At 35.7% G+C, this 27,728-nt stretch overlaps 2 protein-coding genes across 5 annotated transcripts in view; one reads left to right on the top strand and one right to left on the bottom strand.

Moving 5' to 3' along the window:
* LOC140160676 (uncharacterized) overlaps nt 1-25,725 on the bottom strand; it is a 64,715-nt gene extending 38,990 nt beyond the window's left edge. The window contains exons 1-6 of one of the 3 annotated variants that reach the window (XR_011860001.1): nt 25,650-25,725; nt 20,039-20,435; nt 17,695-17,754; nt 16,616-16,924; nt 16,050-16,137; nt 13,925-15,210 (exon numbers count right to left, since the gene is read on the bottom strand). Coding sequence is in view for 2 of the 3 variants with exons in the window: in XM_072183960.1 (XP_072040061.1) it covers nt 15,036-15,210; nt 16,050-16,137; nt 16,616-16,924; nt 17,695-17,754; nt 20,039-20,411 (1,005 nt within the window). In the remaining variant the exon portion in view is untranslated. Of the gene's footprint in view, nt 1-13,513; nt 15,211-16,049; nt 16,138-16,615; nt 16,925-17,694; nt 17,755-20,038; nt 20,436-25,649 lie in introns of those variants that run through there. The other 2 variants (XM_072183960.1, XM_072183959.1) reach the window with 2 other exon arrangements.
* A 230-nt stretch (nt 25,726-25,955) lies between these two features.
* LOC140160674 (ubiquitin carboxyl-terminal hydrolase 5-like) overlaps nt 25,956-27,728 on the top strand; it is a 56,121-nt gene continuing 54,348 nt past the window's right edge. For both annotated transcript variants that reach the window (XM_072183958.1, XM_072183957.1), the window contains exon 1: nt 25,956-26,113. In XM_072183958.1, the coding sequence (XP_072040059.1) occupies nt 26,012-26,113 (102 nt within the window). In that variant the 5' untranslated portion in view covers nt 25,956-26,011. The remainder of the gene's footprint in view (nt 26,114-27,728) is intronic.

The raw sequence follows: 27,728 nt of genomic DNA, 5'->3' as shown, positions 1-27,728 counted from the left end.
ACCTTGCTGGTACAACAAAGATTTTCTTTCCTTTTCAATTTCAAACACGAGTGGAATAGTGAAATAAAATCCTTAAAATATTGCAGTTGGAGTTTACAATTTTCATTCCTTGTATTTATAAAAAACATAACAAGGTACAAACATATCATAAAAACTCAATTTTGAGAAAGAAACAATGGCTAGAGTACACAGCCGCGTTAATGACCTTTGACCCTAATTCTGTGTTCAACTTAAACACACTAGCTATAGCTGATGCATGTGTGTGTGTGACGTCATCGTGGTATGCAGTTTGTGGAAGGAATAGCATCTTTAGTGAAAAACATGTTTTTGGCCATTGACTGGTAATGAACTTTGACCGGAGATTGATCATGTGACATTTGTGCCCATGGTTCTAGTGACCAACTTTAGTCAAAATGAACTCAAAGCATTGGCCATGATGACTCATTATGAAATTGACAGAATAAGAAAGAAAGCAGATCATGACAGAAAAATGCTCTCAGCCAAAAGAGAACAAGTTGACAGTATCTTTCATAAAACACTGCAATATTTGATAGGCTTTAATGTACGTGGACCTTAAAGGAAATCTGTACCATAAACTAATCAATGGCTAATATAGTTGTATACCCCTAAATTAAACATACCAGACGGTCTATATGAATTTCGGAATATTCCTAACAAAGAAAAAACATTTTTAATCCTTCGTTTCTGCGATTCATGGAAGCCGCCATGATAGCTGCTTGCGAATCCTTTCTGCCACAAGCGGTAGTGTAACCTTTCACACAGACCCGCTCTTGGCGTGTGTTGCTATGGCATTATGACCCCACAGCGTAATTTTGGTTTTTAGTGCTGTTTTTACTTTTCATTCTCAAAAGACATTGTTGATCATAAATATTACTTAAAATACATTTTTTTATGTTCTTCTGTAGTTTTATGGGTAAAAATTCTCACGCTTTCTTTTGAACGAATGTTGAATCTGAACTTTGGTAGTATTCGCCGTGTCACCAAAGTTCACGAGGGACGAGGCTGGTGGCACGCATTTCGCTGGTTTCAAAATCGGGTACCGTTACAGCGTAATAAAATACATCGGGTATCAATATGGCGCCACCATGGATTACAAACTGATCGCTGATTGTCGTAAGGAATTAAGAATTTCTCCTTTATTTGGACGTATAAGCTTGGGACTTTTACTGTTTGTCGTTTTTATTATTACTGCAACTATATAGCCATTGATTAGTTTATGATACAGATTTCCTTTAACGTATAATGACCAACACTGCTTGCCAGTTTTATCTAGCAATATTGATGATGCATTGTGTTATGCATATTCAGTGACCCAGTCCAGTGAAAGTGTAAACAAATTAAAATTTTATATAAATTGCTTAAAAGTGAAGGATAAGTCATTAAAATTGTCATTAGGTTTTTTTTTAATGAAAATTTTGACAGAAAACAACAGTATTGACAAAGTTGAAGCCCCATACATTGTTCATGATTTCTCTACGCGAGTAGAGATATTACGGTTGCATGCAAAATGTCCTATTTTGTCTTTAGTACACAGCAGTAACAACTAGCAGGCTGTGTTAGCACATCTATGCTGCTAACAAAGGAGCAAAATATTGAATTTGGATGATTTTTTACGACTTTTTGCATTATGCTTTTTAGATGGCTGGTAATGACTGTCTCCATCCCTCCCTCTAGCAATCTATAATATCGAATTGATTAATTCGAATTAAACAATTCATTGATGTTAGCACTGGGTAGTAGCCATTTCTGCCAGTAGACAGGAAGTCTAGAAAGTTGACCTCAATGCTGTAGGTGGTCTTCCTGTACTTTTGAATGGGACAGCAGTAACCTTGGGCATGTTTTAGACCAAATTTTGGATTTTTCAGATTTCTAAGTTTGTGAGAGCATAACAAGACTATCCGTCGATGGATTTTTATTTCCGTTGGTAGATATTTTTAAAATTAAGTTTTTCATAACATATTAAAAAGGCAGAGACCCCTGATGTATAATAAATTAGCTAGGTAAGTTTTGAGTAACCTTGATGAAAATTATCAAAAAAGTGCCTATTCAATTGTGTGGGTACGGTCCATCACCTGTCACTTGGTAGTCTTGTAACACGTCTAATGGCGCTGCCCATGGCCACTCGATGAATTGTTTAATTCGAATTAATCAATTCGATATTTACTGTCTAGCACTGAAATATAAGTGTGAAGACTTTTTGACCCCCTCCCTCCAATGAAAGATTTTTTTTATAGGAAGTCACCAAACATGTTTTAATAAGGACTTGATGTTTCTAAAAATTGTATGTTATCTGTTCTTTATTGCGTATGTTTAACATAGGATGGAATATTACAAAGGAATGGGCAGTTTTAAAGCCATAATGTATGATCTTTTAAATGAGTTGGGTCAATTTTTTTCAACCCTGATTTTTTGGTATACCGGTATATAATGTTTACACATATCCCAACTTACACCTGAATTGGATTCAGGCAAATTCATTGTGTTTTTAGGACAACAGAGCAAGTTTGAATTAAAGTCGTAATTAGTATGACTTTAAACCTACAGAACACCACAGTTAAAGGCCCTTTCAGTGATTTCACAGGAACATTAAAAAAATGGAAATTTGTCAGAGTTGCTTAGAAATAAAGAATAAGTCTACAGAATTTCATTAAACCACTTTTCCCCTGAAAACATCGACAAATTAGTCAAAAAACAGAAGTTTTAGAAAGGTTTTCTACTTCAACTCAGATCGACTCGAGAAAATCGAGATTTTCGTACAGTGCGCCACCAATCGACTGGAAAACCTTCCTAGTCCAGTGTTTCTAACACGGGGAAGTAGAGTCTAAATTGATTTAAAACAGACGCTTAATTTTTGTAGTAGAAAACAAAATAAGCAATTAAAGGTCACCGAGGCAAACTAACGGTCAATTCAAATATGAAAAACAGTTAAAATTGTGTATTTTGTTTAAAATAGTAGCTACTGATGTAATAAGTAGTAGAAACAATACGCTACGCGTGTTGGTACGTGGAGAGTGACCTTCTTTCGATCTCGAGTCGGACTTTTTGTACTGTCAGTATCAAAAGTCCAGAATCATCTAAATGCTTTATTTTGTCTAAAATACACGGCTTTCGACCGAACCACTAGCAGGCTATGTTAGCACATCTATGCCAATTACAAAGGTACCAAAATCTGAATTTTGATGATTTTTACGATCGTCCGGATGAGCAAATCACTGAATGGGCCTTTAAGCAGCTAAGATAGTGGTTTTCTTTCATTTTGCCTAATTAGTACTTTTAAGTACATTCTGGTCACATTTAAAAAAATGACCAGAAAACTTTCCTGACAGATGTTACTAATAATATTTTATAATATTTGGCAAAGAATAACCAAATTAAAATTTGACAGAAATCGTACATTAGTGCTTTAACTGAAATAGAAAACAAGTGCTCCATGGAGTTTTGTATAGTAGATTATATGTGACGCGATCAAGGGAAATGAGTCGGATGTCGCTAATATTGATTTTGAGATATTGGCAAAGAAAGTGTTTAAATTCTTTTGTTTTATATTGTTTTCTGCGATTGATAAATTGATGTAACTTCGCACAGAAAAATCGTATCAACATGGGGTTTTCAGTTTCTGAAAGCTCTAAATGTCCTCTTTATAAACATATGTAAAACTCATTTTTGACCAGGGTCGACATGTGACTAATTCCCCTTGATCATGTCACATATGAGTACTTCGCAATGATGACTTATAAATATTGAAATGAGCACATCTCCCCTAGGCATTACTCAGTTTTGAAATTTTTGATCATTCTTTTAGTTATGAACAGGTTATGATGTTTGCCATATACAGTGGCACACAATTTATTTATTGTCAAGACTCGGATTTTAGTTTGTGTTCATATCAGGCGGCGGATGACATGATCGAGCCGGCAACTTGTGAAACCGCCCGGCCGTATGGCATTTTCCAATATACTCAGTTAGTTTTGTGGGGTTCATTATCGAACCCCAACGGTTTTAGCTTGTATTTATATTATTTATCAACATAGGCCTATTTGAATAATCCCATTCAATTACACGGTTGACGATGAAAATTTACTGAATTTAGAGAATGCAATGCGGCCACAACCTGTTTGTGTTAATAGGATTTTGTGTTATCAGGTCTTTTATGTATAAATGTATATGCTTGGGACTTGAAAAAACATTTTGTGTTATCTGCAATTTTGTGTTAACAGATTTTGTGTTAACAAGTTGTCACTGTACTCAGTTTTTCAGTTTCAGTTTTATTTACTAACAACATACAAGCAATAGAGTGAAAATCTAGTATGCATGGCTTAAATATATAAGATCTATAAAAACTTTGTCAAAGCTTTTATTTTTAAATACACATTTCACACATATTTAATGAATGAATTTGTTCAAAAGGTATTTTCATTCATTCATTCATTCATGATTTTTCATACATTTGATTCATCAAGCTGGCATGACAATTAAATGTCTGACTCGACAATGAATTATTCCATGTAAAATCCACCCTCCCCCCTGTGGAAGATTTTGGAAATATCTACCACACGGGGAGTATGAATTTCAAATGCAACAAATATATTGGCAGTTCTATTTGAAACTCACCCTCCCTCAGTTGAAGATTCAGGTTGAATCTTTCTCAGAGGATGTATGAGATTTAAATGGAGCTGCTTAATAATGTGCTCATTCCATTTGAAATTCATACTCCCCCTGTGAAAGATATTTCCAACATCTTCCACAGGGGGAGGGTGGATTTTAAATAGAATAGCGATAGCCCAATGGGAGCAAGAAATGAAATTAAAGCATTGCTATGCAATATAAAAACAGTATTGAAACAACCCATGTCATAAATATATTGGAAATGTTATTTTATTTCCCATAAAATCTATTTTGTAGATATTTTGTAGATAATGACAAATGTATTTATTATTTTGTTTGAGCAGTTTGTACCCATGTATTGGTTTCCCCAGGGGGTACTCAAGTTTGGTTCGGGTAGGGATTTACCCCTGAGAATTTGAAAGTGGACCCATCAATATACCAATTTGTCAAGAAATTTGGACCCATGGATATAACAAAAGTCAAAATTTTTAGCCAAATTTAACATAAATTGTCTTAGTTTTTACAACTTTTTCCCACAATTTTAGGGATATTTCCAAAATGTTGGTTACATTGAGGCAAAATTGAGCTATTTTCTGAAAAATGAACATTTTGAAAAAGGACCCATCCATATACCAAAATTGACCTAGGAAAAGGGGTCATTGATATTCCAAAAGGCCGTAAACACTACCCATGTTTGCAGCACATCCCTGTGTGGTCATTTGTACTGAGTACCCACTGGGTTGGTTTCATCAATACCAAACTACATTATTTTGTAAACTTATATAATTATGTCAAAACATAAGACTGAAGAAGAAGGGGAACAGGATTAGAACAGGTGACCTTTAGTTTGCATCATCTGATCTTTGTTTATGCGCTGGTCAAAGCCATAAAACCATGATATTATATTCTTGGCTCTGACCATCGCCCAAACAAAGATTGCTGTCCATCATAAGCTGAGTAACTCAGATGGTAGATCACTGCTCACGCTAACCAGAGGTCACCAGTTCATATCCTACTCATGGCTTAGGAAGATTTTCAACATGGGGGGAGGGGGCTGGCAAAATGAACAAATGTTGATGACCCACATTGTGGTGGGGGTACCTGAGGGGGTTACCCTCTGGGAAAATTCTGCAAAAAATACATCAAAAACACAAATTTTTCCTGGTTTATGCAGACATTTTTTACTTTACCTGGAATTATGGGGGCGGCTGAAAGGTATTCAAGCCCCCGCACTAAATTTATTGAAGCGGCTGAGCCCCCAAGCTCCCATGGTTCCTAAGCCTATGCTACTTCAGCCAAATTTTCTTTACTCCCCTTCTTCATATAATATTATTACCTGGTCAGTTTCTCTGTGTATATTGTTTTCTATAAGACACAAGATTGATACAATCTACTGTAGTTTGTAGATATTTTGGAATTGAAGTTTATTATGGTTTTTATAGAGCAAGAATTGACATTTTGTAGCAGGAATCAACTATATATCTTTAATAGGTTGAACCATTTGGCTATTCCTGTTGAAATCCATACACCCCCTATGGAAGACATGACCTTAATCTCCAACACAGGGAGTGTACTGTGAATTTCAAATGGGATTATCTGAATGGCTGACTCCATTTGAAATCTACCCCCCCCCCACGTGGAAGATAAAGGTCATTTCTTCCAGGGGGTGTATGGATTTCAACAGGAATAGCCGATTTACATATTCTTCAACATTATATGAATTTTTTACACAATTCAAAATTTATATGGACATCAACAATTATTTCCAATTAACTTGATTTGATGAAATATATAACCTGTCTTTGTAGAAACTTTAATACATACAATGAGTATTAGTCTCTTACAATTTGTACTTGAATTTTGATCCATTAGAATAATGAACTGTTCAATGGACATGTATAGAGGCTGTGCTGGAATGGCTAGGTTTGTCATGATTTTGACACCACAGAATGCATATACATGTATATGCATTTCTGTAGAGTGGAAATCATGACAAATGATCCGTCTGATGATCGGTATGCCCAATTATCGTAAGTGAGGGTATGCTGTGAAACTACGGTAGTAGTAACGGTTGCCTTTTCCAGAGGTCTATACTTTGAATTTGAAATATCTTGTAGTTATATTTTTGAAGATACATCTTGCCAGCATTGTTGTTCATGTACTTCTATATTTAATATCCTGCAAACAAACTTTCTCAGTGGAAATGAGCATACAGGGATGTGCAGCAGATTCGGAGTGCATTTTCAGCCATTAAGTACAGACTCAGGGCGCATTTTCAGCCCTAAATTTCATGAAAATTTTGTTTAAGTAAGGGTTTTTTTCACAATTTTCTTGGAAAAGTGCCAATTTTTCATCATTTTTGAGCAAATTTGCAAAAAAGATTAAAGAATTGGTATAATTTTTGGTCTTTTTTTTGTGTCAAATTTGGTTTAAAGTCTGGTAGTTTTTTGGAATCTCGGCCGCACATCCCCACCCAAACCAAAGTTGAGAACCCCCCAGGAAACAAACAAAAACAACACAATTTAGAGGCCGTTAGCCTTTCGCCATCTTGTGGGTACAAATGATCTGCGTGTCCATACGTCGGACACTACTCGCAGGGCGCAGCTTGCCACGCAGCTGTTATCACGCATCAACGCGGTGATTAGTGCTGTTCACGCATGGAGATCGAAGCGACCATCATGGCGTACCCACAAGATGGCGGCATATGACGATCACGCTGACGGCCTCTATTAACTTTATTTGATTTATTGTGTCCCTAATTACCCCAATTTTCTTGTAGAATTTCTTGACTTTTTTAATAATTATAAACATGATTTGGCAGGTGTTTACTGCATCGTTATATTTTTGTAAATGTACGGCATTTCATGCATTTTGTAGATCCATTTATGACTTAAAGATGTTTTGAAAAGAGTAAAAATAAGATGATCATGCACGTATTGCTTTTTATGCAAGAAAGCAGTTTTAAGTGATTTATCGTTGTCCAGGATCTTTGTCGACTTTGCTTTGCTACTGAAAGATATTGTATATTAATATTCTATGGAAGATAATGTTCAAAATCCAATTTCCACACGTAACTACAATATTTTACCAAATCTTGATGTATATATTGTATAAAGTAACTAAAGTATTTCAACTGTAAATTATGAACTATTTAATAATTATATATCATTATTATTATTTGTTCCTTGATTTTAACAAGTTATAATAAAATAGAACAATTTCTGATAAAATATTGTTTTGTGTCATTTTATTGGATGAAACTTATTTGCCGTAAAAATGTGTCTTCAAATGTTTTGGTTGGCTGTGCTCCTAAAGCATAGAAATGACAGCTATAGCACTTTTACCTTCTTAAATTCAGTGACATCAGTGCGAAATTCAGTATTTGCAGCATTAAATCGGAAAAATAGGAAAAGCAACTAAAAAGAGGAAAATCAAAGAATCTCCTATACTTTTGTACAGGGAAGAAAAACTCAAAAAAGAAAAACAAGGAATTCCTCTAATCCAAGGAAGAATTGCATCCCTGCTTTAGATTTTGAAACAGGTTCATCATGTCTAGTAATTAAAAGAGTTTTTGTCATGGCAATAACAGCCTTTAATGGGCATAGGTTCAACAACTATTGAACAAGACCAGCAAATTAGCAATTTGTTGCCAACTTCCTTTTTTCTGTTGTTGGGGAGGTCGTTAAGATACAGCAAAAAACGTTTAATTTTACCCAGGTATACCCCTGGGTATACCTGGGACAAATATAACTAAAGAGATACGAAGCAATGCACAGCCCTATTGTGATATCACATTGATCATATTCCGAGGTCCTCCATGGTAGCTTCAACACGGAACTGTCTCTTGACACTTTTGTGTCCCAATTAGGCTTGGGCGACTAAGTGGCCAATAGTTGTAGTCGTTAGTCACAACTACTACTGGTAGTCGCAACTATGACTATTGAAAACCAAAAGTTAACTAACACAACTATACTTTTGTTAAAAAATCATATTAAAAGCACCAGATATCCGCACCAAATACTAACATATAAACTGCGAAAATGTGGTAAAAACATTAATCATTGTTTTACCAATAGTAACACTAACCAATAAATAATCATAAAGTTCATAAATCATCATTAAATTGGGTGTTGTTGACTTGTTATCGTAAATTTGCACCAATCTTTCTCCCGATTTTTCAGTCCAATTTTGATCACAGATAGTCTCACCTATTTGCTATCGACTAGGAAAATATTGGCCTTCCTTAATTGACCACTGTACCAGTGGCAAATACACTGAGAGGAGAGTAACTAAACTGATTATGCGTAAGTTTTACAAGGTCCTTTCTTCCAGATTTAAGTTTGCTACTTTGGTGGAATATGCGACATTCTAATGTACAGGATGTATCAAAATGATTGGTACCCATCAATATCCAGTGAGTATGGCTACATCAAAACGCAGTAAAACATTGTAGCAATTTCAAGAGGATTCTAATGGTGTATTTGGGACAGCGCTGGCATTTCATCAGACAACAAATCTGATGGGTACCAATCATTTTGATACACCCTGTACATTGTAGCAATAAAAGACAACACACATTTCATCTTGCTTTTTGATATTCTTATTATCGATAATACCACGTTATTATGTTCACATAATTGTCCAATACAAAAGAGAAGCATACAAAACTTAACACAATCCAATCCCAGTGTAAAATATGTACTAATTACAAAATAAGTCTAAACCTGATAATGCGCTTTTAAAATTAAAACATCTCTTTTTGGTATGTATTTTGGTCTGTATACATAATATAATTTGTCGTTGTTCTGTCAAAACCTCGTAACTCTAATAGCTGCTAGGTGTTAAATATGTACAATACAATATATCATATTGTACATAAAACAGATTGTATTGTACCTCCAATAGCTGCTAGGAGTTAAATATGTACAATATGATATATTATATTGTACATATTTAGCACATAGCAGCTATTGGAGTTATGAGGTTTTGACAGAACAGCGACAAATTATTTTGCTGGAACAAAATTGCACCAACAGAGGGCAGCATGCTTATTAATTATAGGCTACTTTTTTGCCAAACTGCTCCTAAAAACTTTGTCTTTTTACATGATAAAATGTTACAAATATAGTTCCTTTGGTAAATGTTAAAGAACTATACTGTGTCTTGTCTCAAGTTGAGAGTCATGTTGGCTTTTATAGTGGCAGATTCAAATCCAGCGCGCTAACCTAATCCCACGGGCGTATACACACACATATAAGGGCGGTTTGTCAATACGCTGGTGACGCAACCGCATAAACACATTGGCATTACTCTCAATTTGAGACGAGACACAGTATACCACGTCCGGATTTTGATGTGTTACAAGAAGCTTGTGATTTTATAGACATTTATAGACATAGTCATTGATAAATGAAGTATCAAAGCATGGTTTGATCAATATACTGAAAAGCTTTTGGTTTTACCTCTTTGAATAATATCACTATTATTTTCAATATTTACATACAGTGGGATAGGAGCATGGGGGCATGTTCCACCCCAACCAATTTGAAAGTTTAGAAAATCCCATAGGAAAATTGGGATATTAATCAACCCTAAACGTTTTCTGTGGTGTACTCCTAAAAAATAGGATGTCCTGGTTGGAGCAAATCACACAAACCTTTCTGATAACAAATAACTTTAAATGTAAACTTTAATCATTCACAATAATCATGTATCATGTATAAATCAAGCTACTTTTTGTGAATCAGTAGAAAGTGCACTTGATTTTTGTGATTATGAGCGTAAGACTCGATGGCTATAGTTCACACAACACACTGAAATGTTTCGCACATTTGACTTGGCATTATATTTTTTCTCATAAGTTATTCATGTAATTGAAACATTATGCACCGAGATGTTTCTGATGAGGCTTATTGATTTAGTACGATAATGTATATGTACACATAACAGTCTTACACAAATTTACAACCAATATTTTAAATGCAATATGTACAGATATAAACATGCATATGTATGAAATGTTATTTCAAAATGTATACATTTTACTGTTACTCTGTTAGCTTTGGAAATCTCACTTGATATAAGAGTACTGACTTGATGATACACACCGTATTTCCTCGAATAGTCGCCCCCCCCAGAAGTGAACGAAAAGTCAGTGTTTCTAGTTCATAGTTCATCATTTTAGCGTGACTTTTAAGCTAACCTAATGATTTCAATGGGAATTGTTGTGCTTTTGGAAAATGCAACGCCCCCCAGGGGTGTTTATTCGAAGAAATACGGTACTTGGAATGACCTTGTTAAAGTAGTACTAGTAAAAGAATTATTCTGATTTGAAAAAAAGACAATCATTCTATTTTTTGAATACATGTACAACCAAATCTCTACAAAGTACACACCCATTACCTTTCTGTAATCTGACAAGTTCACAAAATTGTTAAAATTTGCACATGATTACAAATGTCTAATACAAAACTGCTGACCTCATATTTCACTCAGGGGATGTGGTTTTTACTTAAATGTCAGGTTTTGATTACATGAGTTGTAATGTAGTTTAGGCACAAAAAAATTGTTTGATTGGCATAGCCGGACCTACCTTAAATATCCTTAATATGCTTATTTCATTTTAAGGGGAAAAAAAGGTTAATTTAAATTCAATATTTTGGATAACAAATGCTCTAAAAATGCAAGTGGTTTGTGACTGTTAATTTACATGAAATTAGGGTTAGAGTTAGGGTTAGGATTAGCTTACATAAAATAATTACATGAAGGATCAACTTTTTTTACTTTGTTTTTATCTATGGGATGAGCTTTTTGACAAGAATATACCACCTTTCATCTCTCAAGGAGGTTTCACAGTGATCAAGATGAAGAATTTTATTGAGATTTACGATTTAAGGTGGCTATGTGTACTCTCAGACATGCATGTAGTAAAAGTGCAATAACTTTGTAATTATTCGCATAAAACATATAAAAGTATACATTTTTATGAAGGCAAGACATCAATAAATCTTAATATAAATACAGATTTGGGGTAAAAACAACAATTTTGAAGAAAATCACAAAAAATGAGTTTTTGGCAATATTTGTTAGGTACATCATAACAAAAAACACTCTTTCCAAAATATTTTATTTTGTTTTTAGCTCAATCTTGAGGCTCCATTCCAAAAACTGTTTTTTTATTTTTTTGATATTGGCCTTATTTTTTTAGATATTGACCATATAAGGCATCAAAATGAACTTTTTAAAATTCAAAAACGTCTATTTGCACAAAATGATGCCCAAAATCGGAAATAGACCAAAATATAAAAAAATGAGAAAACCGTTTCTTGAGTCGATCATGCTTTTTACGATGATCATATTTGCTTACCTATAGATGCTGTATTTATTGAGTTATCGTGTACCTAAATCGTCAAAATGAACATTGAAATAATGGCCGTTGAAGTTTAAAGTGGTCACATTTTGCACTTTCATCAAATCTCACAGGAGAATGCGACAGTTTTCGTTTTTGTAACTTATATTACGTGAACATCGGGTAAATCCACAGCCCCTTGAGAAGTTTGAGCGAAATCCATTCATAACTTGATATTTAAATCGGGGGAAAGAAATTAAAAAAACCCACATTTTATCAGCTAAAACGGAGCCATTTGACCACTAGGTTTTTGTGAAATCAGTGCTTCCGTGGTGTTTCCATAAGATGCGCCCAAGATGCAGATAAGCGTCGGCGTATTTGTGCGTTAACAAATTGCGCGATACGCAACGCGATGAGTTGTTCTTGCTGCGTGTACCTTGCTGGTACAACACAGATTTTCTTTCCTTTTCAATTTCAAACACGAGTGGAATAGTGAAATAAAATCCTTAAAATATTGCAGTTGGAGTTTACAAATCTGGATTTTCATTCCTTGTATTTATAAAAACATAACAAGGTACAAACATATCATAAAAACTCAATTTTGAGAAAGAAACAATGGCTAGAGTACACAGCCGCGTTAACCTATTTTCACATCAGACCTGCGATTTTTGTGTGGTGGGTTTGATTTTTAATTCTGTGGCCTTATCATATTAAGACTTCTTGTGTACCTGGTAAATTGTTGCTTCACACTGTTTGTACTGAGAACATCACCCTGTATCACCCACCTCGAAAAGGTGGTTCACGGTAATCGTCATGGTCAACCGGATGCATTTCTTCAGGGATTATCACCCTTACATTACCTTTCAAGCTAAGTAGAGACCACAGAATTAGAGAAAGGGACAACCTATACCGCCACATACAATTACCAACAGTCTCCAGAGACGAACGAAAACAATTCTGCGTCTCATCTGAAGCGTCTTGGGACTCTTAGTATCGCATGCAGGTCGCATCAAGTAAGTCTCTCAAATGCACCCATCATCCACGATGCACGACAACTATTGCCTCAAGTACATTCCGAGGAAAACTAAATACCCCAAATTTTTGTTCCATGCCTGTATCAAGATGGCGGTCGAGTCCTGGTTCTCCTTCACTAATTCTGTGGCCTTATCATAGTTTAAGACTTAAGACCTGCTAAATTGTTGTTTCACATTGTTTCTTGCGAGAACATCACCCTCGCATTACCATGCTAGTTCAGTAAAAACTGATGTGGTTTTAAAAGTTAAAGCCATATTATAACATTTTCAAACAAAATAGATTAGCATTTCTTTGCCATAAAATGTTAGCTTATTACTGTCAGATATATCCCCTTTTATTTTTGAGCCGAACAGCTACGGCAAAGCAAAGAAAATTGGAATTTACTACCAGCGCACATGTCGCCAATACGTACCACTCCTTCGGTCATGTTATAGTACGACCTTTTGTTGTGTATATCACCGTCCCGCACGCCGTAATCGTATTTTTGTGTTATGAACATCGTGTATGCGTTCGACTAATAATTCCATCGTAATAATAAAGCGCCCGAATCCGGCGTTTTATTCAAAATCTCGGATTTTGACAAAACTACAGCACCTAGAGTCTTGATTTTTGCAGGCTATATTGGTTTAATAAAGTACAATTTAATCGTGTAAAAAAATGAATTAAAAAAATTCAGTGAGGGCGTCCTCCTCAGCAAATGTTATAATATGGCTTTAAGCTAACTTCATTGACAATAACACTGTCAAAATTAAAGCTTTGCATAAATAATATGTACATATGTAGTCGTGTACATATAGTAAATACATGATTTCAAAGATCCTCCAAAATTTTTGTCAAATTTTTTTAACAGACTTTTCCTCTGTAGATAAAGACCTTAACCACTGGACCACGCCTTTACTTGGAGAAGCTTTGCACATTAAGCATAATAACAGATTTACAAATCGTTTTCAATTTGCACAATGAATTTGGGCACTTAAAATGCAGTAATGTCAAAAGTGGAAATTTTTGCAGCACATTCATTGTTTGCGCTTTACGCAACTTTTAATTATAACTTTCACTAAAGAGGCACTTTGTAATACACATCCTCATCCCCCAACTTACTCCAAAAACGTCAACATTTTTACACCATCACAAACCCAGGACTATATCATGATTGTTTGTATAAGCTTTCTTGCACAGTTGTTTTACAAAGATATCATATCTGTATTTTCAGGCTGACAACAGGCCAAAATTACAACACAGTAATTTATGTGGCCCAGCAAATACATGTAATTATGCGTAACTCGCAAATTCAATATCTGAATCAACTGAAATTTTGGAAATAATTTTTGTGTGGATATCTATTGACCTTTTTAGTAAATCCCATAATTCATTGTGGTTAGACCTGACCTGAGATGTCGTTATTTGATGCCATGCTGACTTCCAATGCGCAGTTTTGATGTTCGCTAAACGATGTGTACATTGGCGTGACGTCAAATGACGACATCTCGGGTCCACACACAAAGGCTTATGGGATTTACCAAAAAGGTCAATTGAATCATACTACCATATAATATACATTATAATTGAAGACAAATACTAGTTTGCTTCTGATGTCAGTGCAAAGGCGTGACGTGATTGGTTGCTGACCTGTGCAGTACGTCATTTTAGCCTGGTTGACAGGACGTCATATGCAAACTAGTCTTTTTAATTCAGTCTTCAATTATACAAACCTAGATTACCCAAGCTAGGCCCATGCACACATACCGTAAAGATTCGCTTAATGGTGCACCTGGGCTCCTTTGCCTTGGGGACAATTTCATGTACAAATAGAGAGCTCCTTCCATTGAAATCTAACAAGAATCAAGGGTTTGTGTCCTTATTTGCTGATAAGATTTTTACTTTTAGTTTGTGCCTAAAATTTAATTTAGGTCAAGTGATCCCATAGCGCCATTAGGCGAATCTTTACGTTATTTGATTCATGAATATGGCCAACATAAAAAAAATAATAAAACACACTTGAATGATTTGCATGCCTTTGCTTTCATCAGACATTTTCCTTATCCAAGATGGGCTCATACCTTCCCACTAGTCTGGTTGGGGTTGGAGCGGTGTGCCTTCTCCTGGTGTTGGCTTTGTCCACATAGATCACAGAGTTGCTTCCAGTACTCATATGAAGGCTTGGTGAATCACTCAGCAGATTCCTTGTTGAGAGTGGTGACCTGTAAAAATGGTGAATAAAGTGTCAACAAATGAAATGAGTGAGTGCTGTAAGGTGAAGAAAACTTATAAAAAATAAGTCCCCATAAAAAATATAAATTCTTTGAGCTCTGGTCATGGGTACCACATGCATGGTATACATACATGTAAGGGATAGTGACTGCAAACATGATTTGGGGCAAAAACTGTGCTGTGTGTAGTGTCCAATGCATGTGTACACATAAATCGATTTGTACCTACCTACAAGAAGGCGAAAGGACTCAGGAAGGAATATCTCTTTAGATGTAATACTTTAACCTTTGACCTCAGTGGGATCTTTAACACCCCATTACATGAAAGTTCCCATAGTGCAGCCACGGCCCCAGTTTAATTGCAATGGGATTTGTCCCAAAAAGTTGCTAAATACCACAATTTCAATTTTATTGCCACTTAGATCCAACTAAAAGAATTGGAGTGTTTCATATATGGCATAACAGGAAATTTGTGAGCTTTTCTGGACTTGGGTACAAAAATTAAGCCTACTACTGGTTAAAGAAAGATTAAATAATAAATAATACCAATATTAATTGAATGAACACAGCTCTGTATTTGACTCAATTGCGATTGTATATTTCAAACTACAATGCGAACACACGACCTTGGATACAATAATTAAAAATACTACCCAATCACAAGTAGTTGAATTCACTTCCGCATTGTGCATGCAGTCGCACACACTGGCGTACATCGCGCAGTGTACGCGAAATATCATCACGCTATGTCAGGCTGTGTTCATTCAATCGAAATTTCTAGTATAGAAATTATTCTGTCATGGGCCCCACACAAAGCACGGTTCACTTACCTTGGAGCACCTCCATGAAATTTTTGTTGAACTTTGTCTTTTAGTGACTTCTTATGCTTCTTTGTCTTAGTCTTGTGTTCCGAAGCATCTGAAATTATGTAAAAAGAGGAAATATAATAAACAAATAAAAATCAACAATACATTTCAGAAATGTAGGTTTGGATGGTTTAAAACTATATTGTATTTTAAAAATGTTACACTTTGTAACACTGGTTTTAGAAAGCGTTTAGTGTAATGATAAGTCACAGTTCAGTTTTTGCAGGCAAAGTGGCACAAACTGGCAAAAACCTGTTTTTTGTTTACCTTGGGGTGCACTTTTGCACCCCATTTTGAAAATTGTGGTGCAATTTCATGTGGTGCAGAGCAATTTGAATTGCAGTCTCAGACAATCAACACATAAAGTCAGCACAATGTGGTTTCGCAATTTTGCACCACACTTTATTTTAAAGTTGTATCGCAACAGGCACATTTTGGGGTGCAAATTGAATTGCGATCTAGGGCTTATTTCAAACGCTGGTTGCAAGGTTTTGACAGAATAGCAATGATATAGTCATTAATGTACTTACCTGTATAAATAATCCCTGCAACCTCATCTTCCTCTTGGCTATCTTGACTCTCTACGTCATCTGCATCACAATCTAGTGTCTGCTGCTCCACCATCTTGGACAATTCTGCTTCGTACTGAGGGGTGTCTATTTGTGTCAGCCCAGAGTCGCACTCTACCGGCTGCTTCTTAATTAGTCTTTGGGACTCGTTACCAGAGTCGGGTTCAGTTACCGATGAATCTTCAATGTCTATGTTATTATTACTGGAATTCAGGTTTTCCTGAACTGAGGCATCATCTACAAGGCATTCAAAGCTGCTGTTGTGTGCTTCTACTCCATGGTAGAATGGAAAAGAGAAAGAGACAAAATTATAAATAGGTTAATATAAACTGCATAGTGCATACTTCTTTGTTGTTTTATTGTTTGTTATTGATTGGGAGCCAAACTAATCGACAAAGACTCTTGCAAGCAAACCAGATGGATCAGAGAAGCAATGTGGATCACAAAACAGGGGGACTACGTTGTGAACCGTGATGAAGGGACAAACTCACTCAATCATGTATACGACCAATTACTGCAAAGAGCTGAACAATCTGGAGATCGGAAGATGAAACATGTAAAATGTAGGTAAATTATTGGACTTGTAAAACTAAATTTACCAATAATATTTCTGCATACTTGTTGAGAGTGAAATTCTTATTCAAGGTGAATCAGAGAAATGTTGCTACTTTACAGGAAAAAAAAGTGTTTTTTTTTAGCTGTACTTTTGCTCCTATTGAACAGCTAACAATCAAGCTCAATTCAGTGTGTGCGGTATGGCATGCATTCGTAATCATTATTAATTTTCAAAAATACCGTAATATTTGATCAGATTGGATCTTGTTAGAACAAGTTTGAATGCTAGGGTCAGGGTAGAAAAAATCTTGTCTTGCACAACATTATTATGCAGCCATAATATACAACTGCACAAAACAGTACCAGAAGTGGGCAAGTGCAATGGCTGCCTTGTGAACATTTGGAGATTGTACTCATCTACACATGGCAGCTATTGCACTTACCCACTTCTGGCACTGAGCTGTAGATATGCAAATTTTATTTACCTTTTTGTTCTCCTTTGACAAAGGGTGTCCTATCTATTCCAGGAGTAGGGGATCTAGGATCTACAAAAGAAACAGCAACAAAGCATGAATGTACTTAGAATAGAAATGTACTTTGGTTCTGTTCATGTACTATTGTACTTTTTCTGTTTTAATCCTCGGACATAATCACACATACATTTGAAAGTGATAAGTGCTGAGTGCATCACACAAGTAGTCCATGAGTATAACGTTATATCTACTCAGAACTCTTGAAGTTTAAAATGAAATCAATTACACCATGCAATGTTGTTACAAAGCAGCCAGTCGCTACAGTATGCACACACACAATTAAAAACTTAATTATTTCAGTATTTAGAATGACTATTAGTAGTATGATAAATTAGGTTCGGCGTCGGTATGGTACAGGAAATTATTGTGTGCTAAGTGTCATGGATGGATTGAGCATGATACATGAATATATCAGTCGAGCTAGAGTCCGAGTGGTGAATTAATCGGCCAGCAAGGTTATGTACAAAGGTACAAGATGCAAGATTCTGACAACAATAATGATGTTGATCGATTATTACATGCAGGCTGCACAGTGGATTAATTATTTTGCTTCCGCCAGCAAAATTTGTCAAAAATGTGCAAAATCAGAGACTATATGACTAGAGGCAGGAAACTTTCACACACAATAAAAAAAATATGAAAAAGTTTAACAAATTACTGTTCTTGTCCGAGCAACTCGTTAATGCATATATACAATGTACCGTATTTCCTTGAATAGTTGCTCCCCTTCAATTAAATGCCCCCACCACTTTTTTCAACCAAGATGTTTAAAAAATGCTGATCAATATTTCCATGCGTCTTGTGTAGTAAGCTTACCGAGTTGCACACATGGTTGATAATGGCATCGATAATTGGTGAAAATCTGGTCGGAAACCAAGAAGTGAACCAGAAGTCAGCGTTCCTAAGTTCATCATTTCAGTACGAGTTTAAGCTTATCAATGATTTTAACAGGAATTATCGTTCTAAAATGACCTCTAATATTATATACGCCCCTTTTGGAAAATGCAACGCCCCCCGGGGGCGACTTTTCAAGGAAATACGGTCTGTAACTAATTTTTACGGGTATGATTCTTCTAAACTTGGTTTGTGACTAAATTGTGAGAATCATTGTAGTATTAGGCCAAAAAAAAAAAAGGTTTGTCTCACGAACATTTGCCAAAAAAGCTAAGTGCTATGCTTTTTTTTTTTTTTTTTTTTTTTTTGGTTTAGAAGCTATGCTAATGCGTTTTTTGTTTTTTGTTTTGTTTTTTTTAGCCTGAGACAAATGAAAATCACAAGACAGGTATTGGAAAACTACAAGTGGTCTTACAATGAAAGAGAAGCAACAAATTTACAATGTTAATATTCTGTAACTGTATTTTATTTGCCTTCCTAGAGCTGATCACTATTAAAAATCAGTGCAAAATACAAAGTTACGATACAAATGTTGGTATGAGCGAGATTTGATTCCATAGAGGTGCCCCGACACCAACTCATTTTTTAGGGCATTCAGAGTAACCGAATCGGCGCACCGATGCAGTGCCCAATTCCTCAGCACAGTCCCCCTGTTTTAACTATATGAATACGAACAATCATGTTGAAATAAACGGTAAAAAATTCGTTAAAAAACAGTTACAAAAAATACAAAAATTTATGAAAACAACATGGCTTCACTCGATCGCAGAGTTCTCCGTAGGCTAAGTCCTTTTATATTGCATCCACTTTGCTTCGCCGGCTTTACGCTCCGTGCCGTTGCAAGGATGGCGTGAAACTAGCGAGACTGAGGCTACGGTGTGGGTTACGGGCTATCTGCAACACTAATGGCATACACGCTGCCTGACATTTTCGATGGTTTTCTGACATTGAGGAATTCATTTTACTACGTTGGTCGAACTATCGGGAACCGGAAAATCGGGAAAAAAAAAACCTTTAAAAAGGCGGTCAGCGCGTGAGACAAACGCGCTGTATCGCTTTCACATACTTATGCTTGGCGCTGGTTCGTGAGACAACCTTTTTTTTTTTTTTTGGCCTTACAGTCTGTCCACTTAGAAGTACAAAGTAAATAGACCTCGGAAACTGGAGGTATGAGAATAATTATTTAAGTGCAATGCTTCTTTGGCGCCAACTGCTGCGCGATTTGTATTTGCCGAGCGCACCACGCTCTTTACGCGTCGCCTTCACATGTGACGCAAAGCATCGACCCCCGATGCCACAAATTTGGTTTGTACTTCTATGTGGACAGACTGTACACACTCAGTAAATTGTAAATTGAATTAAGAAGTCACTTCTCGTGAGTTAGTGAGAATCCATGCCTTACCTCCTGGGTTGTCTTCGTGAGGTATAAAGGGTGTACGGGCTACAGCTCCAGACGGTGACCTTGGGTCATCAAAAGTAAACGGTTGTGGTGTGCGGGCAACATTACAAGATGGTGATCTAGGATCCGGTGCTTCAGTTGCCTCGGGCGTCGCATGCGTATCTATCCTCAATACTTGTGTCTTTGTGTCGTCGGTGCTGCCTGGTTTTTCAGCCACAATTGGTGTGCGATCCACACCGTCTGTTGGTGAGCGTGGATCTGTTAGTTTCATGAGTCGTTTGTTGACGGGTGGTGTCATGTGACTTTCGTCTTCACTGGGATGGCTGGTGTCCAGTCTCTGAGATTCATCTATATGCTTACTTTCAGATGTACCCATTATGGCTATCTATCATGCATTCACCTGTAACATGCAAAGACACATAGTTTAGAAATGGTCAATTTCCATCATGGAATGATGAAATACGGTACATTATGCATATTTAAATAGATGTTTACAATTTTTTTCAAGTATATAACTATAAAGCCTACTATAAACGTGAATTTTGTAGCTCTCGGCTTGCGCAGTTTTTTAACGACTTTGATGCATCCACAATTCCACATTGAAGCTAGACTAGAGTAGACTACGCCATAGTCGATTTTAATAAATTTATAAAAAACATGTTACCGTACCAGTATTCACGATGTATGCATTCAGTTGAACTCAAAAATAAATACAGATCACAAAGTACCCCGGTATTCAAATAAATGGGCATATACAAAAGGAAGAGGCTTACGCATCATACACTGCCTGGAACATGGAAACATTACAAACTAGCACACAAGATCAAACTAACGATGCCAGCTTTAACTGTTATTCTTATAACAGGGGAAAGAAGAATTACGCATCGCACACTAGCAAACATTAATTTACAAAATATGGAAACATGACAGTATGCATACCACGAGGGACGTTAGACCATTTAATACGCCAGGTAAGACGGTCGCCTAGGGTGGCAAACGAGAAGGCAAGGGCGCATACAAAAAAGCCAAAAGAAAGAAAAAACAGGAATGGAAAAGCCTAGCAATAATTTATACAATATACAAAACATCCACTCAATGAAGAGCGCTCAAGGCACTACAGCTCAACTGATCATACTTTTCCTACATTCGACCTTGCGTGATTTTTGAGTTGACACAGTCATGAAAATAACTATAGATACCGGTACTTGACAGACCATTAGTAGCCCAGTTCTGAACCTTTTCATTGATCATTCATAACAATAGGTATCTGATGGATCAGTGAAGATAAGAAGGGATTATAATATATCCGTAACCTTGATATTATAGTACATCTCGAGGAAAAAGTGCAATGGACATGTTTTCATTTTATGTTTCAAATATCCCGCATGAAAATTGAGTATTTAACCCAAAATGGAAAATGGAACAATTTATTGGAAATCTGTTTAACAGATTTTTTTGACATCTTTTTCTGCACTGTATTATTCCTAAATTATAAAATTTGATAAATATTCAAAGAAAATTTTATATAGGTCATCCAAAAAATGTTGATTTTTACACATTTTGGGGCAAAAAAGGAAAAATAAGCAAAAATATCAAAATCTGTTTTAACAGCTTCATTCATCAAGTCATAACAAACGGCCTACATGCTTAATTTCTAATAAAATATTGAAATTGTGAAAAATATAGGTATTTATTGATTTTCATGTTTTTTCTTGCAAATATGCTAATAATATGCAAATTATGAAATTGCAAAATAAAGTTTCTACATAGCATACATCTTTCAAGTGTGATGTTCAAAATGACAGACATCAAAAAGAGATTTGATGAAATGTAAAGGTGTAGTAACAATTTTGGCATGTACTGTCTGGTTAGGAAAAGTACGGTAAGTTGAGCTGTAAAACAAAAAACAAAAACTGAACAATAGACAAAGAAAACTGGAAGTAAAATAAGACACATAACTTAAGAATTACAAAATGTCTCTGAGACTCTGACATAAGATGAGTTTTTAACAACTTAAAAACACAGTTACATTTTTAGCAGTTCTAAATATAAATAGGTAGTTCATTCCATACGTGGAGCTGCGATTTCAAATGATCTGTCACCCCATGTGTGGTTGGATTTTCTTTCTTGAAGACGTTGCATGTTTCCAGATCGAAGCGTACGGGTGGGAACATAATGTGAAAGGAGTTCAGATAAATATGACGGAGCAATTATAATACAATCAACATCTATAATAAATTACTGAGTTTGGCGACTTTGTAAGGCTAAAAACTTCTACGCTTTTACATTATTTCGAAAACGGATTTTTGCTATGTAGAGTAAAGTTGTCCGCACCCCAATAAAACGTCCAATTTTGTTTTTGTTTACGTTAAGGGTGTCAAATTATGTTAATTAGTTTCAAAGGCACTAGCAAGCAACCTGCGAGCTAAGCACTGAGTAAAGGCCCGGTCACACTATGATGGACGATAAGCAACGAAAGGTGACGAACGTGAAAATCACAAAATGTTGACGGCAAAGTTTAACGACAAAAAAGAAAGGCTATGCAGGAAACGGAGACTAGCGACCAAACCGGACGTTGTCTGGGCTAATCTAAACTATTAATATCTATATCAATAATAATCACAAATATTAATATCGATATCAATAATAATCAAAAATATTACACATATCAATAATATTAAAAAATATTACACATATCAATAATAATCAAAACTATTAATATCTTTATCAATAATAATCAAAAATATTACCATCAATATCAATAATAATCAAAAATATTACACATATCAATAATAATATAAAAAAACCAATATAAATAGGCCCTATCAATAATAATCAAAAATAGTAAAATCAATATAAATAATAATCTTAACTTTTAATATCTATATCAATAATAATCAAAAATATTAACATCAATATCAATAATAATAAATTCAAAATTGCAACCGCAGCTTAACGCCGCTTGTCGCTCACCCCTATTCGTCATAGTGTGACCGGCCTTAAACACTGAGTAAACAGTCACAATACACTACAATACAGTCACGCTGTTTAACATGAACACCCGCAAATCCTATGTCTGATCTGATCAATGCTGAGATTGGGTCACTCATACCATTACACAGGAGAATCTGACTTGAGTAATTAACATGCATTGTTTATTCAACTAATTTGTCAACATTAACATGCCAGTGTTCAAACTAGAACCTATTGTCAACAGTTAAATGTTTGTTTATTGAATTAGGAGTCTCCAAATCACCCAAATTAAACAGGGTTGCCAAACTGTGATTTAGTAGCCCAAATTGGTGACTTTTTAAGATCCCCCAACTTTTGACAATTTCCTGTCCCATAGAGACAGATGGTTAAGAAAAATGGGTGACTTTTTAGCAATGCAGGTACAAAAGTCTGGTTAGGCTCACCGTAACTCACAGGTTAGCGGCATAATCAGTGAATTAGGTCAAAGTCTCCAAATCACCCAAATTAAACAGGGTTGCCAAACTGTGATTTAGTAGCCCAAATGGGTGACTTTTGAAGATTCCCCCAACTTTTGACAATTTCCTGTCCCATAGAGACAGATGGTTAAGAAAAATGGGTGACTTTTTTAATAGCAACGCAGGTACGAGTCTGGTAAGCATGGTAAGGCTCACCCCGTAACTCACAGGTAGCAGCATAATCAGTGTCTGTGCAAAATACAATGTTGAAAGTAAGTGTTCTACAAAATTGTACATTTATTTTGATTATTCCGAGACTGCACCTCAAATTGCCCTGCACCAGGTGAAACTAAATTAACATCTATTGTTTATTCAACCAATTTGTCAACATGGTCACTGAACTTACCAATTCGAAAAACTCAGTAATTTATTATAGATACCTTAAAGGAGTATTTTGTGATCCTAGCATCCTCTATTTATGTCATTTTTCATTAGATATCCACGAAAAAAACCTATTCTCAAAATTTCTGTTGATTCCGATTTTGCGTTCGCGAGTTATGCATGATTATGTGTATTTACACTGCTCCATAGACAATGCGTTGTAATTTCGTTCTGGTACACCAGAACGAAATTCAAATTTCACGATATTTTTGCTAAACGAATTAATCTGCAAGAAATATTTTGTACATAAACATTATGTAGCAAGAGGTTTTCAGTGATGTAAAAATCTCAACTTTTTTAAAGAAAAGTGGGGGGATGAGGCTGTGGATCACGAAATGCCCTTTTAAGCAATCACACAATATTATATAATACCAGGGACTGTGTATGAACACCTAATTAGTCACACATCAATAATGTTTTTACTGAGGTCAAGATTGCCAACATGAACATCTCATAGGGGTTGTTGGTGTATCCAGGGTATTGTAGTTATAAATTGTGCTAATTATAATATGATCCAATTGCCTATTTGCATGCCTTATCAAACCACTGAATTTTAATATGTTATATGAAACAGAGTGTAAGGATATGTGAATAAAATTGTTTCATCTGCACAGTGGTGTAGCCAGGACTTTTTCAGAGAGAGAGAGGGGGAGAAGGCAAATTTCATGGGGGGGGGGGGCAAATTGTCACAAATGGGCTAAAAAGTAAAAGGTACAACAAAATTTATCCAAAATGGGCTAACAAATAAAAAGTACAACAAAATGCATACAAATGCATACAAATCTTAAATATCTGTAGCCAGCATACCATAGGGGCCCAAGAGGGAAGTAAATAAAATTGTGTTCATCTGCTCAGTGATGTAGCCAGGACTTTTGCAGGGGCAGCAAGGTAGTTGGACTAAAATGGTAACAAATTTGTCCAAAATGGGCTAAAAATTAATGTATAAACAAATGCATAAAAATTTTAAATATCAGGGGCCGGGGCCCAGCATCCCACAGGGGCAAGACTTGTCACGGTGGATATGATATGGTGGCAAGAAGACTTCGATCATGGTCTAATTGCAATTTCAAGCCATTGATTTATATGGAAAAGATACTAAATATTATATTTCTAAATGATAATCTCCTCTCATACCATTAATCACATTAAATAAAACATTTACATGTACAAAAAATATACAAAATTTACCAACCGCGAAAGACTCTGACCGCGAAAGACGGGTGACCGCTAGTAAGTTTAAAAACAATTCGAGCGGCAGTGTTTTGAATTTTCTTCGGGCATAAAACAACCGTTTAAGCCCCCGTCAGACTGTCCTGGCGCTTGCCGCTGCGGCAAGCGGCAGGGCGTTTCAACCAATGACAAGCCTTGATTGTCCGTTTGAAAATATGAATGAACCCCTAAAATATTAAACAGATCATGCGTGCCGTGCATTAATTAACGGTACATGCGTTTTTATACATTCCCAAAAATGTCAGAATAAAAAAAGGATGCTAGCCTATGCTATGCCTAGATCACGAAATCCTCCTTTACACACTTCGACATGGATGCATGCATGCATGATGAATGATGAAGTCACACACATCCATGCACCGGTTCCCATGCACCATCACTGACCAGTGACAGTGACATGCACAAAAAATAATTATGAATTTTTCTGAACGCGCCGATCATACCGGTATTTTGATATACATGTACTCAAAAGTCACAATCATTTATAGACTTCATTTTTAATAAATTATACTCACGATCTTTAGAAAACCAACGGTGTACAGCGATTCCAGAAGAAATGTGTGGTGTTTTTGTACAGTACAATTAACAATAAAATATTGTTCGGATCAATCATGAATCATGCGTAAATAAATCAATTCAGATCAACGCAAAGACAGGAAGTGTTTTCAAAACATTGAAAAGCCAATCAAATATTTTGTACCTCGCTACTTGGGGCAACCAAAGAATGATACATGCTATTTGATTGGCTGTAAAGGAAAATTGGGCGGAGCTCAACTTCTGAGCCTATTTTATTTAGGGCGATGATACCTGCCGCAATGGTTCGCTCTCATATACAGGACAGGAACTTTTCCTTGTGCATACTGAATTATATTCCAAAATGGCGACGCAGAGGTTGCTCGGTTTGCTCGACAAAATTCGTGTTCCTTTAGGGGGAGAAAAGGTTTTTAAGGACGAATGTGCATTTTCGTTTGATAATCCTGTAAGTAAGCTACGTAAAAATTGTTTATATGGTTTAATATGCAAAAATTAACGCAGTTGTACTTCATCAAAGTTACGACCGTGGACAAAGTCAATGGTTCCAAATTCGGAACCTTGACCCCGTATTCTGTAGTTCGAGGTTGCTTTATAGTCCGAATAATCAGACCCAGAACAAAATATTAATTTCTGACATGATCCTGTACTGGGTCAGAACTGTTTCAATATGAAATCTTGATGGCAAATTGAACAATAGAAGCACATGGTTCTACGTGACAGTTAGTTACAAAAAATCATAGTAATAAATAGTAGGTATGTGACTATCAGCTGCTCATTGGAGCATTTAGTGAAGCCAATTTCTTAATTGTGCTTTTTTTCAGGTGTACACAGAGCACTCTGTTTAAACTCCTGTAGAAATAGTATTATTAAAGGTACATTGGCAAGTAAATAATGTATTTGAAGCTTACATTTTTCTCTTTCTAGTCATGTTTTTTATATATTTATGAAATGTCAAGGTGGCCAATTTTAACGAGCTTTGCTCTCTTTTGGTTTTCCTACCAATGAACTGTTTTGTATATTTATCATGTTATGTATTTTCGGTGAAATAAATTGAACATTGAACATTGAACATTGTTTTTAAAAAAATTGTATGATTTTTGAAAGTTGAGAAAATCATCATGAAAAATCAAGGTAAAATTCAACTTTCATTTGTTCAATGCAGATGAATTTTTATTTCTTTGAAACTATTTTTTTAGTAAGTATATATACTCAGGCACATGCATTCCAAATATCTAGTTGATCTGAAAACCGAAATGTTGTTTTTGAGCATGATATTTGTGGCCATCTTCTCTAATGTGCCTCTGTTAAAAAAAAAAAGACCCCCTAGCTTACTGAAAAAAAGTTCTTACAGACTACGCTAAAATGCGTGATGGATTTTAACATAAAATACCAAGTATGACTATGCTAAAATGAGTGACACCATAAAGTATACAGTTAAACATTTATATTACTTAACTGAAAATGCCGAAAACTTGTTACATAAAAAATAAATTATTGGCGTTGCTGTGTATTAATTAATTAAACCTTGTTAAACATTGTATTTATTGGATAGTGAACTGTCTATATACTAGCTCTCTAATATGCCTCCAGACGCGATTTTACCGTGTTAAAGGTATGGGAGGGAGGCATATTAGAGAGCTAGTATATAGCGCCGGACCAACTATATTATACTAACTCTCTAATATGCCTCCAGACGCGATTTTAACGTGTTAGAGGTATGGGAGGGAGGCATATTAGAGAGCTAGTATATAGCGTCTTCCAAAATATATCGACACTCTATATACTAACTCTCTAATATGCCTCCAGACGCAATTTTACCGTGTTAAAGGTATGGGAGGGAGGCATATTAGAGAGCTAGTATATAGTGTCTTCCAAAAGATATCAACACTATACTAACTCTCTAATATGCCTCAAAACGCGATTTTACCGTGTTAAAGGTATGGGAGGGAGGCATATTAGAGAGCTAGTATATAGAGAATCCTAATTAATACCCGCCCGGAGGGTGAGAAAAGGGATTTCTTTTTGGGGATAATCTAAGCTAAAAGAGGGGCTTGGTTTGT

This window comes from Amphiura filiformis, chromosome 9, assembly GCF_039555335.1.
Source record: "Amphiura filiformis chromosome 9, Afil_fr2py, whole genome shotgun sequence".
In the NCBI taxonomy this organism is placed as follows: domain Eukaryota; kingdom Metazoa; phylum Echinodermata; class Ophiuroidea; order Amphilepidida; family Amphiuridae; genus Amphiura; species Amphiura filiformis.
The sequence above is the reverse complement of the archived record's forward strand: the minus strand, read 5'-3'. Positions and strand labels throughout refer to the sequence as shown.